The sequence below is a fragment of the Vombatus ursinus genome, unplaced genomic scaffold (assembly GCF_900497805.2).
Source record: "Vombatus ursinus unplaced genomic scaffold, bare-nosed wombat genome assembly UNPS02012082.1, whole genome shotgun sequence".
Taxonomy (NCBI): Eukaryota; Metazoa; Chordata; class Mammalia; order Diprotodontia; family Vombatidae; genus Vombatus; species Vombatus ursinus.
The window spans coordinates 4,263,485-4,282,190 of record NW_020951860.1 but is presented as its reverse complement, the minus strand read 5'-3'; the positions used below and the strand labels follow the sequence as shown (position 1 = coordinate 4,282,190).

Here is an 18,706-nt window from a genome sequence, read left to right as displayed (position 1 = left end):
CCACTAAATAACTTTAAATAATGACTCAAAGTGAATTTTAGAACAGCAGAAATAATTAAAAGTCAGGGTAAAGCAGTTGCCAACCCAACAAATTGGGAGGAAATTAGGAAAGATCTGACCTCCTGGGGTGGTGGTCTAACTGGAACAGAGATACCTCTGGGCAGATACATGCAAGTCAACAAAGAGCAAGCCCTAGGGCAGCTGTGTGGGCAACAGCCTTAGCTTTGGGAACTTTCACCCACAGATGGTGTGGAAGTCTGGTGATTGATGGAGGAAGATTACAGAGCCCAAGCCCACTGACCAAACAAGGTCCCAAGTTGTGGAGTGAGGAGTGAGGTTGTAGAGGGGCAGGCCCTGCTGGTTGTGGTCACTCACAGGAGATCAGAGTCCTTAGTTTCAATTCCAGGGCAAAGGGGAGAGCAGATGCTTAGGGTCCCCAGAAGGCCCACAGGGAGAATTTATGGTGGCAGCAGTTCTGAGGGCCCTGTTCACTGACTCAGGGGCAAAGCACCTGAGGTTACTCATAGACCAAGGTATGAGTCAGAGGAACACTGACCCTACCTGGTTTTGGATTATAGAACACTGGAAGAACCAAAAAGTCAAGACCCCCAGAATGAGCTCAGAAAACAACAGCACACACACAAAAAAAACGGAAGCCTGAGACATTAACCCCCACAGGCCCAGGAGCAGAGCCCAATCCTAACATAAAGTAAACAAACAAGAAATAGGCCATTTAAAGAAAAAGAGTAAACAACTGAGTAAACAGAGATAGCTACTATGGTGATAAAGAAGATTAGGGTTCAAACTCTAGAAGAATACAATGAAGTCAAAACAGCTGTTCTTAAAGCTTCAAAGAAAATGGTAAAGAGGTCACAACCCAAAAAGAGTTCTTAAAAGAGTTTTATTTATTTATTTTTGGCTAGGCAGTGAGGTAAAGTGACTTGCCCAGGATCATACAGCTATTAAGTATTATGTGTCTGAGGCCAGATTTGAACTCAGGTCCTCCTGAATCCAGGGCTAGTGCTCTATCCACTCACTGTACCACCTAGCTGCCCCCTTAGAAGAGCTTTAAAAGGACTTTTAAAAACCAAATAAGAGAGATTGAGGAAAAATTGGGAAAAGAAATGAGTAATGCAAGAAAAGCAAGAACATTATGAAAAGAAAACCAACCAACTAGAAAAAGAGATCCAAAATCCTATGGAAGAAAATAACTCCTTAAAAATTAGAATTGGGCAAGGGGTAGCTAATGACTTCATAAAACATCAAGAAGTAATAAAACAAGATCAAAAGAATGAAAAAAATAGAAGAGAATGTGTCTCATTGGAAAAACAACTGACCTGGAAAATAGATCGAGAGAAAATACAAGAATTGTTGCACTACCTGAAAGTTATAATAATTTTTTTAAAAAGAGTCTAGACACTATACTTCAAGAAATTATTAAGGAAAATAGCCCTGAAGTTTTAGAAATAGAGGGTAAAATAGAAGTTTAAAAAATCCACCAATCACTACCTGAAAGAGATCCCAAAATGAAAACTCACAAGAACATCATAACTAAGTTTTAAAGCTCCCAGGTCAAGGAGAAAATATTGTAAGTAACCAGAAAGAAATAATTTAAATATTATGGAGCTACAGTCAAGAGAATACAAGATTTGACAGCTTCTACATTAAAAGACATGCAATTCTGAAGAGCAAAGGAGCTAGGTTTGCTACCAAGAATAACCTACACTTGACACTTACTAGTTGTGTGACCCTGGGCAAGTCACTTAACCCCAATTGCCTAAAAAAAATTTTTTTAATTAAAAAAAATTAAAAAAAAAAGAATAACCTACCCAGCAAAGCTGAGGTAAAGCAAAACTGAGAAAGAGAAAAATAGATATTTAAGGAATTAATGGGCTTCCAAGTATTCTTGAGGAAAAGACCAGAACTGAACAGAAAATTTGACTTACAAAAATCAAGAAGGTAAACATGAAAGACTAATTAAAAGGGATTTAATGAGGTTAAACTGTTTACTTCTTCTATGGGAAAATGATATTTGTAACTTTTAAGAATGCCATCATTATGAGGGTAGTTTGAAAGAATATGTATAGATAGAAGGCTTGGGGTTGAGCTGATTATGATGGGATGATCCTAAAAACTAAAACTGAGCAGGGAGAGGTAAAATGGAGTAAATTATCTCATATAAAAGAGGCATGAATGGAAGAATTGTTATGGTGGGGGTGAGGGGAAGAGGAAGGCAGGTAATGCAAGAACCTTATTTTCATTGGAACTAGGTTAAAGCAGGAATAATACATACATCTAGAATGATATAAAAGTGTTCTTAAGTTATAGAGAAATAGGAGGGCAAGGAGATAGGATAAAGAAGGGACTCTTAGAAGGGTGTGTGGATTGTGGAGGCAATGGTCAGAAGTAAATCAGACTTCTGAGGAGGGATAGGATTAAAAGAGAGAAGGATAAGCAATGAGGAAAAATAGGATGGAGGGAAATATACAACTAGTAATTATAACTTTGAATTTGAATGAAATAAACTCACCCATAAAACAGAAATGGATAGCAGGATGGATCAAAAACCAGAACCTAACAATATGTTATTTACAAAAAAAATACATTTAAAAATAAGAGACACATGTAGAGCAAAAATAAAGGGCTGGAATAGAAATTATTATGCTTCAGCTGATATAAAAAAAAAGCAGAGGTAGAAATCATGATCTCAGACAAAGGTAAAGCTAAAACAGATTTAACTAAAAAAAGATAAACAGGGAGAATACATTATATTAAAAAGTACCATAGATAACAAAGTAATATCAGTACTAAACCTTTGCATCAAATGCTATAGCATACAAATTTCTAAAGGAAGAGGCAAATGAATTACAGGTGGAAATAAATAGCAAAACTATAATAATGGAAGACTTCAAATTTTCCTTATCAAATGGTTAGATGAATCTAACCAAAAAATAAATAAGAAAGAAGTCAAGGAGATTAATAGAATATTAGATAAGCTAGATATGATAGACATTTGGAGAGAAGTGAATGGGAATAGAAAGGAATATACCTTTTCTCAGTGGTACATGGCACCTTTACAAAAATTTATTATATTTTAGGGCATGAAAACTTTATAGCTAAATGAAGAAAAGCAGAAATATTAAGGGTCATGGAAATACAAACTAAAAGTTAATTGGAGACTAAATAATCCAATCCTAAAGAATGAGTGGGTTAAAGAACAAGTCATAGAAACCATAAGTAATTTTATTAAAGAGAATGATAATAATGTGATAACACATCAAAACTTATTGGATGCAGCAAAAGCAGTAATCAGAGGAAAATTTATATCTCTAAATGTTTTCATCAGTAAAATAGGGAAAGAGCAGATCAATGAATTGGGTATGCAATTTAAAAAAACCTGGAAAAGAACAAATTAAAAATCCCCAATTAAACATCAATTTGAAAATCCTAAAAATCAAAGATGAGAACAATAAAATGGAATATAAGGAAACCATTGATTAAGGTTTATGAAAAACCAATAAAATAGATAAATCATTGGCTGATATAATTTTTTAAAAGATAGAAGAAAACCAAATCACTAGTATCAAAAATGAAAAGGATGAATATACCCCTAATGAAGATGAAAATAAAGCAATTATTAGGAATTATTTTGCCCAATTATATGTCAATAACTAACATTTTAAGTGAAATGGAAGAATACTTACAAAAATATAAACTACTCAGAGGAAGCAGAATATCTAAATAAGCCTATTTTTGAAAAAGAAATGGAATAGGCCATAAATGAGCTTCCTAAGAAAAAAGTATCAGGACCAAATGGATTTACAAATTATTTTCTACCAAACATTTAAAGATCAACTAATTCCAACATTAAATAAATTATCTGGAAAATAGGCAAAGGTGCTACCAAACTCCTTTTATGAAACAAATATGGTGCTAATACCTAAATCAGGAAGACCAAAAACAGAAAAAGAAAATTATAATTTCTTTAATGAACATTGATGCAAAAGTCCTAAATAAAATACTAGCTAAGAGATTAAAACAATATATCACAAAGATTATACATTGTGACCAAGTGAGATTTATACCAGGAATGCAGGATAGTTTTACATAAGGAAAACTATCAACATAATTGATTATATCAATAACAAAAGTAACAAAAATCATATGATTATATCAATATATGTAGAAAAAGCTTTTGACAAAATACAACACTCATTCCTATTGAAAACATAGGTATAGATGGATTTTTCCTTTAAAAGATAAGAAGTATCTACCTAAAACCATCAACAAGCATTATATGTAATGAAAATAAACTGGAAGTCTTCCCAACAAGATCAGGAGTGAAACAAGGTTGCCCGTTATCACCAATATTATTCAATATTGTATTAGAAATGCTAGCAATAAATGAGGAAACAAAACTGTCACTCTTTGCAGATCATATGATAGTACACTTAGAGAATGAACTAGTGGAAATAATTAACAACTTTAGCAAAGCTGCAAGATATAAAATAAAACCACAAGAAGCATTAGCATTTCTATACATTACCAACAAAGTCCAGCAGTAAGCGATAGAAGGAGAAATTCCATTTAAAATAACTATATACAATATAAAATATTTGGGAGTCTAACTGCCAGGACAAATTTAGGAACTAGATGAACATAATTACAGAACAGTTTTCATACAAATAAAGTCAGATCTAAACAACTGGAAAAATATTAATTGCTCATGAGTAGGCTGAGCCAATATAACAAAAATGACAATCTACCTAAGTTAATCTATTTTTTAGTGCCATGCCAATCAAATTAGAAAAAAAATTATTTTATAGAGCTAGAAAAAATCATAACAAAATTCATCTGGAAAAACAAAAAGTCAAGGATGTCAAGGGAATCAACGAAAATGTGAAGGAAGGTCATCTAACCATATCAGATCTCAAACTGTATTATAAAGTAATAATTATCAAAACGATCTAGTACTGGCTAAGAAATAAGAGTGGTGGATCAGGAGTATAAATTAGGCAAACAAGACAGTAGTAAATGACCATAGTAATCTAGTACATGATAAACCCAAAGATCCAAGCTTTTGGATCAAAAATTCATTATCTGACAAAAACTGACATCAATCCCATCCTCACCCACCCTTCCAGAGCACCTTCATTCCCCTCACCCCAGTTGGGATTGATGGAAAGGAGATGATGGGGGTTGGGGGAAAGACTAGGAGGGGACAAAAGTGAATGCAATTTTGGACATGCTGAGTTGAATGAAGGTACTAGGAAATATACAAATGGAGACGCACAGTGTACAATTAGAAATAGAATTAGAGCACATTTTTCCAAAAAGAAATAGAATTAAAGGTCAGGTGAGAGATCCTATAGCTATAGCTACAAAATTAAAGGTGACCAGAAGCAGAGCCATAACTAGGGAAGGTTAGATAGAGGCCTAAGGAGAGACCAAAATGTCATCAGCAAAAACAGAACAAAGTGGGGTCAAGCCAGGGAAAAATTCATCTAGAATACAGTAAGACCTCAGCCTTAGCCTCTGTGTCCCACTTCCAGATTATATGCTCACCTTGTGGATGGGTGCTGTCAGTCCAGTGCAGGGATGGTTTATCATGCTAGAAGTTTGGCCTGTTTCATTTCCCCAGTCTGAGGCATCTGTACCTTGTGTAAGTGCAAAGTAAGCACTATGTAAAGCCGTGAGAATACAAATAGAATTGTAAACTCCTCAAAGGCAGGGACTGTCTTTTGCCTTTCTTTGTATCCCCCACTTAGTATGGTGCCTGGCACATAGTAGGTACTTAATAAGTGCTTATTGACTGACTGAAATAGAAACACAAAGAAAGACCTCAAGGAGATTACATCCTAAAGGAGCTTACAAGCTACAGCAGAAAGACCAAACATAAGAAGAAGCTGAAGGGGGTGGGGGAAGGAGAGGTACCTGTTTGGGAGAGTGGTAGAGAAAGATGTCTAAGAGTCACGAGCAGAGTCTGAAGAGTGATGAAGGAATGAATATGTCCTGCCCTAACAAGAATATTGTTAATATCAAATGTAATATGAACTTTCCCCTCCCTCTGAACTGTTCTAGAAATGTCAGAATTCTAGTAATGGCCTTGCATTCCTGCTCTTGAGGTCTTTGCTCTCCATTTGGTTGAGCTAAGTCCCTTCTCTGGGACCTTATCCTATAAACAAAGCCAGCTTCAGCCAGATCAGCTGCCAAAGTGGCTGCTAATGTCCTGGCATCCCTCATTGGCATTTATGGCAAATTAAATCATGAAGGGTTAAAAAACCAGAATGAAGTGGGTTTCCTTGCCTGGATTGCCAAAGGCAGCCGGGGTCTCATGACCAGGCCTCCCTACGAAATATGACCCCTTCCCCCTTTCCTACTAAAAGTATAAAAATCTTTTTTGTAAGTTTCCAGTGGGACATCTGTGTATTCAGACGTGGGTGACCCCAGGCCCACAGGCTTGTGATCTTGTTATCTGGTTTAAAGACGCCTTATTCCTCCACTTATGAATTTGATTTATTTCAGGACTTGATAGGCCCTGAAAATGGAGGTTCCAGGAGGAAGAGACTAATCAGAGGAAAGTGTGGGAGGGATAACTTCCAGGGTGAGAAGACTGACAGGTGAAAAGAGCTACTTGTGAGGCAAATGGTGATTAAAGCATCTTCCAGGGTGACAAGGTTGGTGGATAAAGAAGTCCAGAGAGTCAGGGGCAGCTAGATGACACAATGGATAGAGCAGAGTCTCGAAGACCTGAGCTTGAATCTTGCCACAGACACTTATTTATTGTGTGATTTCGGGCAATCACTAAACCTCTCTGTGTCTCCCTTCCCTCATCTGTAAATGGAGATAATAACAGCACCTACCTCACAGGGTTGGCGTAAGGATCAAATTAGTTAACATGTGTAAAACGCTTTCAAACTTTAAAGGAATATATAAGATAGTTATTATCAGTCCGGAGCTATTCCAGTTGAAGAATGAAGGATTAAACATGACTGGCCTGGTTCCTTTAAAATGAAGGACGGGCTCTTCCAGAATGAGAAAGCCCACTTGACTTGATCTTACACCCCTCCAATCCAGCAGTTAAATTGTCTGTGAAAAACCAGTGGGGGAAGAAATAATCCCCCTCTAAATTACAACACCTGGGAGACTGAACCACTCTAGATAAAGTCCAGTGCCTGGGCTTGACTCACCTTAGCTCAGGGGTAGGGAACCTGTGGCCTTGAGGCCACATGTGGCCTTCTGGGTCCTCGGGTTCGGCCTTTTGACTGTGTCCAAATTTTACAGAACAAATCCTTTTATTAAGGGGATTTGTTCTGTGAAGTTTGGACTCAGTCAAAGGGCCCCACTTGAGCTGCCTTAGCTCAAGTTCTACTTTAAAGGATTCACAATAGAAGAACTCTGAGGGTGGAACCCTGGAGCACAAGGACATAGCAGTGAAGACCAAAAGAAGAGTTAATTAGGTAGAAGACCCAGAAAAGGGCCCTGTCATGGAAATTCATAGATAAAGAAAAGGTGTGATCAACAATATCAGTGTTATAATGCCACTGAAGAAGGGGAGGGAAGATTATCTGAAAACTCAGAGGAAGCACTTTCAGTAAAGTGGCCAAGGCAGGAAGGAAAGGAAAGAGAAGTAATTATTAAGGGAAGGTTTCAACATTAAGTGAAGTTGAAAGATAGCTGACTCAGCAGAATGTCCATAATGAAGAAAGTTTTCATACTGGAGAGGAGTTGGGAGAATATACCATGTAGGAGGGTTGGGATCAAATAATTCCAGGTGGAGGAGTTTGGAATTTATTTTATAGGGAATGGAGACCCACTCAAAATTTTGAGGAAGGGAATAACATAATAAAAAGAATGGTTTTAATTTTTTCTTTATTTTTTAAAAACAATTTATTGTTGATGTCTTTTGTTTTGAAATTACCTTCGTTTCTAAATGTAACCCTCTCCTGCTATCCAGATTATTATGTCTTGTAACATAGCTTCTGAAAGGGGGAGGGGAAGCAGTTTAGCAAAACCAATCAACATTTCAATTCATTCTGGCAGTACATGGCTGTTTCCCACCTCTGCAAAAAAGGGAGAGAGGTGCATTTTCTCATCTTTTCTCCAGTCCTGCTTAGTCATTATAATTACATAGCATTTAAATTTATAAAGTGTTTTAAGACATAAACTGCTCTGCCCAGATATCTGGTAAGGCTTGGGGGGCAGAATCATAAAGACTCTCAATATTTGAAAAACAAATGCTTTACATGAGATTGTTACCTTTTTTTCTGGATTCTAATATCTACAATAGCAGGTATTCTACTGGTTCAACTTTGAAAAGTGCCTGGAATTGGTGCATGCACAGGAAACTATCTTTTAAACAAAACTACCAATGTGACTTTTCCCCAACGGACCCTTTTTGCAAAAACCTTTTGCTTTTCAACCAAGTCTGCAACCATGTTTTAATATAGCGTCACTGCTCAGCTCAATAGGATTCAACAAAGAAACATTCTTTTCAAATGTAGACTTCAGGTGAAAAGACAGCCCCAGCCCTCATCATTTTTACTTTTGGACTCATTAGCTGTTGTACTATTTGTACTTCATGTACTTCTCCCACCTTCACAATGTGCACAATGACAAGTGGAAATTAAAAGGCCAAGAGGCTGCTGGAGAACAAGACCTTGTCTTAGGTAACTTCTAAAATTAGAAATGGGTCATAAAATCCACTAACCTATAAGGGCCTTGCCTCCTGATGGCAAGAGTAAACCGTTCCCTGACAGGTCGAAGAACACCACAGATGAACGAAGCCAAGTGCCAGAGTAACATGATATTTCTCCCTCCATTTTCCCCCTTCCTTTTCCTTCCTTACCGTCATTGGGGTGTGCTTTTTCACAGTCATAGAGGGGATTACTATCTCAAAATTGTACAGACGTCAAAGGTCCAAACAGTAATTGAAACATGCCCTTTACAACAAGCCTGAGAGGTGGCCAATTCAGTTTCCCTCTGAAGACCTTTAGTAATGGGAAGCCACCCTTTATACTGTGGGGCAGTTGTAATTGTTATGAAGTATTTTCTTTAGTAGCATTGAAATCTGCCTCTGCAGTTTTTATCTGTTTCCCAGAGTTTTGCCCTCTGGGGCCAAACAGAATAGTCAAAATCAAATACTTTAAGCCAATTATTGAATGACCTCCTCCCACCTTCACCCCTACATCTCTTCTTCAACCTAAATATCTCCAAGTTCCTTAAAATGATTCTTATATGGCATGGTTTCCAGTCTTCTCACCATCCTGTCTTCCTCAGGATACACTTCAGTTTATTAGTGTTGATGAGGTCTAGAGGCTTAGGGGAGCTGTGACCCCAAAAGAATTCAACCCAAGCCTTCTTTCAGCCAAAGACAAGGTTTATTAAAGATCCGCCATATTGGCCAGACTCTTAAGGAATCTGAGCACCTGTGAGGTATTGGCTAAGTTGTAAAAATCTGACCAGTGGCTAGATTTTAAGAATCTAAGCCTCTCACTAGAGACAAGATGGACCTTACATACAGAAAGACTATGGGAGGGATCTAGGAGTGGCAAAGTAGTCCATGAGGATTAGATAGAATTAAGGGTGGGAAGTGGCCAGGGGCCATAAAGAGGTAAAACAACAGAGAGCTAGGCTAGGTTAAGGGTAACAGAATTGGGAGATTGGGTGTAGCCACAATAAAAGGCCAGTTGATGGGATTATAGCTAGAGATTTGGCCATGTGGGAAAGTCCAAGGTTTTTCCTTTCTGGGGTCCATATCCCATCCTCATCAGTGTCATTCTTCAAATGGGATTCCTACAGTTGAACCCAAAATTCCAGATATTGTCTGACCCAGGGCAGAGGACAGCAGAACTATCACCTACATCATTCTGAACATTGCCTCTATTAATGCAACCTAAGAAAGCATTTGTTTTTTTGGGCTACCATTTCACTGTTGACTACTATCAAGCTTGGCAGTCTATGAAAATCCCCAGAACTTTCCACATTAACTATTATCTGTATCTACCTTGTATTTGCATGTTGATTTTTCGGAGCTCAATGACAAAAGATCTTTCTAATTGCTCTTATTAAATGTCACTTTACGAGATTCAGCCCATACAAGGTCTTTTTGGATCCCAGTTTTGCCATCCAACACAAGCATTCAACTCAATATTAGCTAAATTGAATTTTTTAACAAATGATACCTGCTCACAGCAGCAGAAATAGTTCAGAGAGAGAAGTGCTACTTTTCAACATTAAAAGGCTAGAATTGCCTAATTCTTTTGCCTAACCTACACTTCAATCTCACTTTCTAAATGCTCTAAACCTTGCACAAAGAACAAAGTAAAGGGATTGGTACACTACTTTGAATGTAAATATGAGGCAGATTACATGATTTAGAATGGTTTAAACTTTCAGGCAGGATAGCTAGGTGGTTCAGTGGATAGTGTTGGCCCTGGAGTCCAGAAGACCCAAGTGTGATCCTGGGCAAGTCACTTAACCCCATTACCTCAGTTTTTCATTGTAAAATGAGCTGGAGAAGGAAATGGCAAACCACTCCAGTATCTTTGCCAAGAAAACCCTAAATGGGGTCACAAAGAGTCAGACATGACTGAAAATAATTGAGCATACATAACAAACTTTGAGCTAATACCTTAGCAATCAGCTTTGGAAGTTAGAAAAGTTGTATTTAAATCAGTCTCACTAACAAGTGGCAATATATTCTAGCATACTATTATGTTTGACTAGGATGGCCCCTACTGCTTCCTGTACTCTAAGCCAGAGAACAGTCAGCAAAATTAATGTTTTTATTACTCCTCCCACATCCCACACTTCTTTGTTTCTGGGTATTCTTTTCTTAGGAGTATAAAGACCAGGAGAAAGGACCCCTTTTCTCAAGAATGAAGAGAGAAAAAATAGATTTTACTCTGGTCAAAATCAATTTTAGGCTATTCCCTTGCTGTTTCATCTGAGCAGTTCTTGGCCCAAGCTTCTCCCTTGGCTTAGCAATATTTCAAGGTCAAAGTCACCTAAAGAGGCCTAAGCCTCTCTCTGGTCACATCATATCTGGACTATCATCTTGTAGTTGCCACCAAGTTCTTATTGTAGTTGCTCTAACAAGCACTCCCAATATTTACGAGGAATAACTGGCAAGCAGAAACATATCCCTAGTCAACCTTTAAAGTTATTGGGCTTCCAAGAAAGAAAAGGGATCAAGATATATTTTCAAAGGACTAGAGCTGACCCTTCAAAACTTGGGCGTTAACGAAGATCTTTAATGGAATGACACTTACTGGGAATTTCAGGACTGTGAGAGGACTTTTATTTTTCCAGGAGAAATGGAAGAGGTGCCAAATGTGGCATATTAGACAGGAATTATCACTAGAAATCATGAGATCTGAGGCTTAGTCTCCACTCTGCCACTAACTAGTTACATGACCTTGAATAAGCAAGACATTATTCTACTGCATTTTAGTGTCCTCGTCTGCAAAGTATCAGACTAGATCATCTTTAAGGTCATTTCTAGCTCTAAAAATTCTATGAAACATCACCATACAATAGTGCCCAACTATAGTAGAAGTTTTTAACCTGTATTCCATGAACTTTCAAAAAATATTTTGGTAACTATATTTCAATACAACTGTAATCCTATGTGTTTTAAGTTCTTAAAAACATTATTACTGAGAAGAGGTCTAGACTTCACCAGACTGCCAAAGGGGTCTATGATACACAAAAAACATTAAGAATCCTTGATCTATACCAGTTTCCCAAACTTATTTGGCCTACCACCCCCTTTAAAAAAAAATTACTCAGCACCCCCTTGGAAATCTACTTTCTTTAATCTTTTAGTGGTTTTTTTTAATTGGTGTCATTTAAACTTTTTTAAATGACACATCTTAAATTTAATAATTTATTGTAATTTTATAGGGTTTTTTCCTGCACTGAAATTTTGATGATGCAATACTGCATCATGCAATCGTACAATATCATTTGTGAACAAGTCATTACACGTGCATATTCCTGCCAATGCAAGCTGGATTCCCCCACAATACACAACACACTTGCCTGCTACCACTTGCTTAAGACCTGTCAATAGATTTGACCACTGATTGGCTATAACTTGTATTTGTGTGTTTATTTGGAAAATAATGAAATCACTTTGACTTTATATTACACAAAAGATGAAACATGTATGAAGTTTTTCAAACTTTTATCTTCTCTTCTTTCCTTTTGCTTCCACCGCCCCCTTACTTTTATTCAACGCCCCCCAGTTGCACCTGAGGCTACTACTGTCCCTCTGGATCAGTCCAGCTCCCCCCAGGGGGTGGTACTGCCCACTTTGAGAACCTATGAATACTAAGGTTGGACTCAGATCAGGTTCACACTTGCTTCAAACCTTCTTTGGAGGTAGGAGTTTTAGCTGGAATCTTCAGAACCAAAAGTTGCAAAAGAAAGTCATCCCTCCACCTGATCCAAAGTATCACTTCATAATCCCTAAATTATTTTATTTTAAAAAATATATTTTATTGATTTTTTGCTTTTATATCAAATTTCCGTCTATATATTAATTCCCTCTGTAATAATCATTCCTCTTCCCCTCCCAGAGAGCCATCACCTATAAAAAAGATTATTTTTCTTTTTTTTACGCACAGAGACTTTATTCTTTTCTTTTTTTATTCCAAATTCTCTCCCACTCCCTACCCCATCCCCCATCCAATGAGAAGGCAAGAATGACAAAACCTATTACAAGTGTGTAGTCATGCAAAACAAATTTCCATATTAACCATGTTTTTAAAAAAAAGGGGAAAAAAATGCTTCTGTTTGCATCAGTTCCCTGCCTGGAGGTAGATAGCATGTTTTGTCATGAGTCCTGTAGTCCCAACCTAAATTCAGACTACATGCAGTTATTACCCTCTAACCTTTCCCAAGGAAAGAATGCAGAAAAATATCCTGAGCACTACTTAGGGAGGTAGAAATGTTCTTAAAAATTATATATACACATACATATATGTGCATACACATACATATATATTCTTATACACACACAAGCTCTCAGGTTCGGGACTTTCACGATGAATTCAAAAGGTCCCAAGATCCCACTGCCAGAGACTCACTCAAAGTGTATCCCTCCAACTCTGATCACTGTAGGACTCATGAGAAACTTGAACCCAGATTCCAAAGTTGAACAGATATTCTTTTGCCCCAGTGCTCTCTGCCAATTAATGCCCACTTGCATTTCTAGAACAGTAGTTTCCAGAGTGATGATGTCAGGAGCCCATCACCTCTGACTGCAAAGGTTCCACCTCTGACATAAATCGCTGATGACCAACCCTTTGGTGTATGCGGTACCATAAGACCTCCAGAAGCTTGCAGTATAGCTTACTGCAGTATGTTTCTCCAGGGACACACACATAACAGGAAACGCAATGAGAAAGCCCAAGCTCTCTTGCTGACACACACAGCTCTCAAGCTGGCTCTCCATTGGTCTTATCAATAGTTAGTTCCAAAGCATGAGGGCTAGTTATAATTACTAACAGAGACATGCTTGCAGTTTAGCTCTTGTGAGTCTCCCAGTGACCCTGTGAGGTAAGTACTACAGGTATCATCCTTATTTTACAGGTGAGAAAACAGAGGACTGTGGAGACCAAATGGTTTGTCTTTGGTCACACAGCTAGTGTCAGAGGTAGGATTCAAATTCAAGTTTTTTTAACTCCATGTCCAGCACTAAATCCAAGGTTATGCAACCTGTGACGTTCAGATGCCTGGGCTAGCCCTGCTTTTATAATCCATCCACAAGCAGCCTCAAAGAGGGACAAAGCCTGGTGCCCTCATGGGTGTTAACTGAAATGACAATTCCCAGTCTACAGATCTATTGTTCTGCCTTCTCAATTGTGGCAAAAGTTATTGGCAGGCCAAAATTATTCTGAATTCTCCTGGCAGTCTTTGTACACTATGCTTTTCTCTGGGAAGGGGATGAGAAGTAACTACTGCTCTGTAGTTTCTGAAAATCAAACATTTACTGACACCTCCTACATACCATCTCCTCCAAAGTCCCACTCCCATTTCTCACGGCATTAATTAAATGACGCTGGATTCTAGAAGGTGATGCCACTGGAACACATACTCTGGCCAGTCTCACTGAAGTCCTTGAGGGGCTCAGTGACAAATTGTGGCTCGTCATTCCAACAATCAGCTTAACCAAATTGGAGAGAATGGCCACATAGTGATGGATTTCTCTGGCCACAACAATTGATGAAGGCTGCCTCCAAAGGCAAGGAGGAGATGTGATTTACATAACTGTTGGCACATCCATGATGATGAAACTGTTCTTCTGAAGTTCTGAAATACTAGGGATGGTCTGTGCCAGGGGCCTGGTCTGCTGCATGGAAGGAACACGAGTTTCCTTGGATTTCATAACATGTTGGTTGATTGGTGTTTCATCTCAAAAATTTACACTGAAAACATATACAGGTAAATAAGCAAAAGGCAAATAAAGGAAAATACAGAAGCATATCTGTTCGAATCAATTCAACATGTGGTGTACTCAGAGGTGATCCATAGTACTTTCCACAAAAAAAAATTTTATTGTACAGTTCTTTCAAGCCTGAGGTCTCCTTCTCCACCCCACATAATTACCTAATTCCATTTTTAGCCATCAGTCCCTGCTGCTGCCCTACTTCTCAAGGCCACGAGTGAAAAAAACCCATGCATTATCCAAATAAAAGGGAAATTTTAAAACACGGGGTGGGAGGAGGTGATCAGGAATGATAGGACATGCAAAGGGATGAAACAGCTGCTGTCCCAGAAACACAACCAACAATTCCACCCCCACAGGTAAGGATAAAGAGAATCACATGAGCAACCCTCAATCAAAGGACATAAACACTGGGGCAGGAAAACGATGCTATGTGTCAGGGAGCAGGACTCAGACAACTGTCCAGTAACCTGGAAAATTAATCTGAAGGGCACAGAGTCATTCTGACAAAAGATGAGACAGATAAGTAATTGCTTTCTCTTTTCAGTGGAGTTGCCTGGAATTTACCAATGTGGTACAAACTCAGTTTCTAGCCTATAATTCTTGATCTGTCCAGCCAGACTGAGATCTGACTTGGAATAATAGTTAGCTAATAACAGCTAACATTTATGTAGTGCTTACTATGTGCCAGGCACTATGTTAAGCACCTTACAAATATTATCCAGTTTGATCCTCTGAACAACCCCAAGAGGAGCTATTATCATCCCCATTTTACCAGATGAGGAAACTGAGGCAAATAGAGGTTTAAGTTTACACAGCTAGTAAGTCTGAGGCCAGATCTGAACTTAGATGTTCCTGACTCCAGGCCTGGCAGTGTATTCACTGTGCCACCTAGCTGCCCCTAATTTTCTGAGAGCTTTGGAATCTATGCAGAGATTTAAATTTTTTATCATCTCTTGAGAAACAAAAGGGTTTTCCATCATCAGGTGTCATTCAAGCTAATTAATAGAATGAATTTCAGAGAGACTCTGCAATACTTCTGTGATAAAGAGCCAGTCTTTTTCAATTAGGTTCAAATGCTCTGACCTATAAAATCACCCCCTTTCCTTCCCTTCCCAAATGAGTCCGTCTCTAGTCACCAAGCCTACCCCTCAATGATCCTGCCTCTGGACAGAGACAAGAATATTCCATAGCTCCTGGTCATCATTCCAAAATAATCCCATTTGAGAGGGCCTCTCGGTAGTGTTATTCTAAAGGAGAAGGCCTTTATTGGCACCAACCACTTCCTTGTCACCTAGAATCATGGCACTGAGACTAAAGAAGATGGAATCTATAAAGAGGAGAGAAGTTGGGGGCAGTATCACAGTCCATATCTGCCCCTCCCTCAGTTAGGTATTTTGTTGGGCAGGCTGCAGTCCATGTGACCAGACCTAGCTTTCCCAGATTATCATTAGCCCTAAAATAACAGAGGCCCCAGACATCAAGCTGAAAGAATGTAGAAGTCAATAAGACGTTCTGCCAGTGTCACTGCCAAGAGTGGAACAGCTGAGTTGTGTTGCAGAGTTCACTCCATCACAAATTATAAGACGACAGGTGGCATGGAGAAAAGATGGTCCCTCGAATGCGACAGAAGATGTGAGCCAACTTGTAGAAGAAGGGCAGTGAAGAGGGACAAGCTGTGGGACACAAAGAGATTTTTGTGAATGGCTCTTCCCTTTCTCATTTTCTTCATCCTTATCTTCACCTCAGACCACCTTCTAAAATTTCACCCACCTATTCCTCTTCTCCACTATGATCTACCCAATTAGAGTTTCCCCTTCTGCCTACAAAATAACCATTGGCAGTCAAAATTATCACTTGGCCTCAGGCCTGGGAAACTTTGGAGTAGGTGTCAAAGCCTTAAACCTCAGGGAGAATCTGTACAGATCCTTCTATACCTTCCCTATTTGGGAACCAGGACCTTGGAGAATAGAGAGAATCTAAGGGCAAGAGAGAGTTTCAAAACTTTCATCAGAGGCATAAAATAAAGTAAGACGGCAAAGATTTGGGGGGAATATTCATTCGTTACTTTTCCTAAGGACTAGTGAATCTCTCTTAAAGCAATGAGGAAATACACTGAAGGGGTAAAATGGAGATAGGAACTACTAAAAACAGAGAAACGAGACAGGTAATGGAACTAGAAGAAACAGGAAAAATAAGTTAAGAATGTTTGAAAGTAAGTCTTAAAGTAAAATTATTTAAAAATTAAATATGAAAGAATAACAATATATAGAGAGCAATAAAAATTAAGTTGAAAGGGAAATGGTGAAACTACTGTAAATTTGTATCAGTCTAGTCAACATTCATTTTTTCCTATGGAGCCCAGACAAGTGCATGGGCACTTGTCTTCAGGTGAGGAAAAAGGAGAGCAATCGTACTTCATCACTCACCTGGATCAAATCTCACTACCAAGAGGCAGAGGATCAAAGCAATCAAGAAGGTCTTCTTTAAGGGCAGAGAAAGGAGATGGTCCACCACGGACTCTAGCAACCAGCGTAGCAACTTCCACAGGGCCAGCAGCTTTCGATAGAAGGTGCCTGGGATAGGAGGACAGGGAGTCATAGTTGGGAGAACCGAACTGACCTGGTGTCCTAAGCTTGACTCCAAGGTGCAACTGCAAGGTTATGAGACTGACCTCTCTTGTCAAGCTCTCAACCCGGCTCTGATGACAATCCCAAAAGTGTAGTTCAGGGGAAGGAAAAAAAAAAAACAAAAAAAACCAACAGAACCTCACATTTTAAACAGCGACTTCACAATAAACCCATGCTTACATTTCTACAACACCCCAGTTTAGAAGGAACTTTTCTCAATGATTACCACTATTGCACATATGAGGCCCAGAGAGGTTAATTGCACAATTAGTATCTTAAGCCTCTTGATTCTAGGTCCAGCTCTTCTGCCACTATAGCTGACTCCTAAGGCAATTTACATACTGCCTACCTCACAGGGCAGTGTGAGGATCAAATAAGACAGTGCCATGATGAAGAGAGTGCTAGACTCTGGAGTTAGGAAGATCTGAATTCAAATTTTGCCTTAGACATTTAGTAGGTGAGTGGCCCTGAGCAAGTCACTTAACTTTTCATGGCCTCAGCTTACTCCTCTATAATATGGGGATAATAATATCACATCTCATAGAATTCAATGAGACATAAAAATAAAATATAAGCATTTTGCAAACATTAAGGTGGTATATAAATGTTGCTATCAAAACTGTTTTTTAAACCTTTAAGTACCATGTAAATGCTCTCTTTGATTTTTTCAAGGACAACATTCATTTGGCTGGATACAGGAGTAGATTTGTGTTTTGTTTTTTTGTTTTTGTTTTTAAATAAGACTCACTAAAGTCATATCTCCTACTTTGGCCTAAAATACTAATACTACCACACAGTCCACAGAATCAGCTCGTGCTTATTCATCCAGAGAAGGGTAAGCAATATAAAACAGTGGATAATACAAAAGTAATTTGTATTTGGGTTGGGAATGCAAAAATCACATTTTATGTGGAAAATAGATCAGAGAGATGACAAACTGGAAACTGGGATACCAATTAGGGATGGATGCAATAATCCAAGTAAGAGATCCTACAATCCATCTACTACCTAGCAGATAGTTTTCTTTTTCTTTTTTTTAATTAAATTTTATTTTCAAAGACCAGCCTTCTTGTTTTCTTTCTTCCCTCCCTTGCTCTTCAAAGAGAAGTCAAGAAAAATAAAACCCCTGTTACAAACATGCATAGTTAAACAAAACAAATTTCACATTGTCCCTATCTAATAAAATATGTCTAAATCTATACTCTGAGTCCCTCACCTCTCTGTCAGAAATTAAGCATCATGTTTCATCATGAATCCTTAGGAATTTTGGTTGGTCACTGTGATGATCAGAGTTCTTAAATTTTTTCTTTCTTTTTTTTTTTTTAATATATTTTGTTTTAATCAGACAAAATCTTGCTTTTCACTCTCCCATCCCACTCCATATAGCCCCATTGAGAGCATAAGAAAAAAAAACCCATTACAAATATGTATAGTATAGTATATAGTATATAGTATAGTATGTAGTATATAATATAGTATATAGCATATAGTATAGTATATAGTATATAGTATGCTATATAGTATATAGTATATAGTAAGCTATATAGTATATAGTATGCTATATAGTATATAGTATATAGTATGCTATATAGTATATAGTATGCTATATAGTATATAGTAT

The 18,706-nt window shown here is 38.1% G+C and overlaps 1 protein-coding gene across 3 annotated transcripts in view; it reads right to left on the bottom strand.

Annotated features, from left to right (window-relative positions):
* Positions 1-15,288: 15,288 nt before the first annotated feature.
* Positions 15,289-18,706, bottom strand: part of PEX26 (peroxisomal biogenesis factor 26) — a 14,457-nt gene continuing 11,039 nt past the window's right edge. For all 3 annotated transcript variants that reach the window (XM_027857346.1, XM_027857348.1, XM_027857345.1), the window contains exons 5-6: positions 16,885-17,031; positions 15,289-16,131 (exon numbers count right to left, since the gene is read on the bottom strand). In XM_027857346.1, coding sequence (XP_027713147.1) covers positions 16,028-16,131; positions 16,885-17,031 — 251 coding nt within the window. In that variant the 3' untranslated portion in view covers positions 15,289-16,027. The remainder of the gene's footprint in view (positions 16,132-16,884; positions 17,032-18,706) is intronic.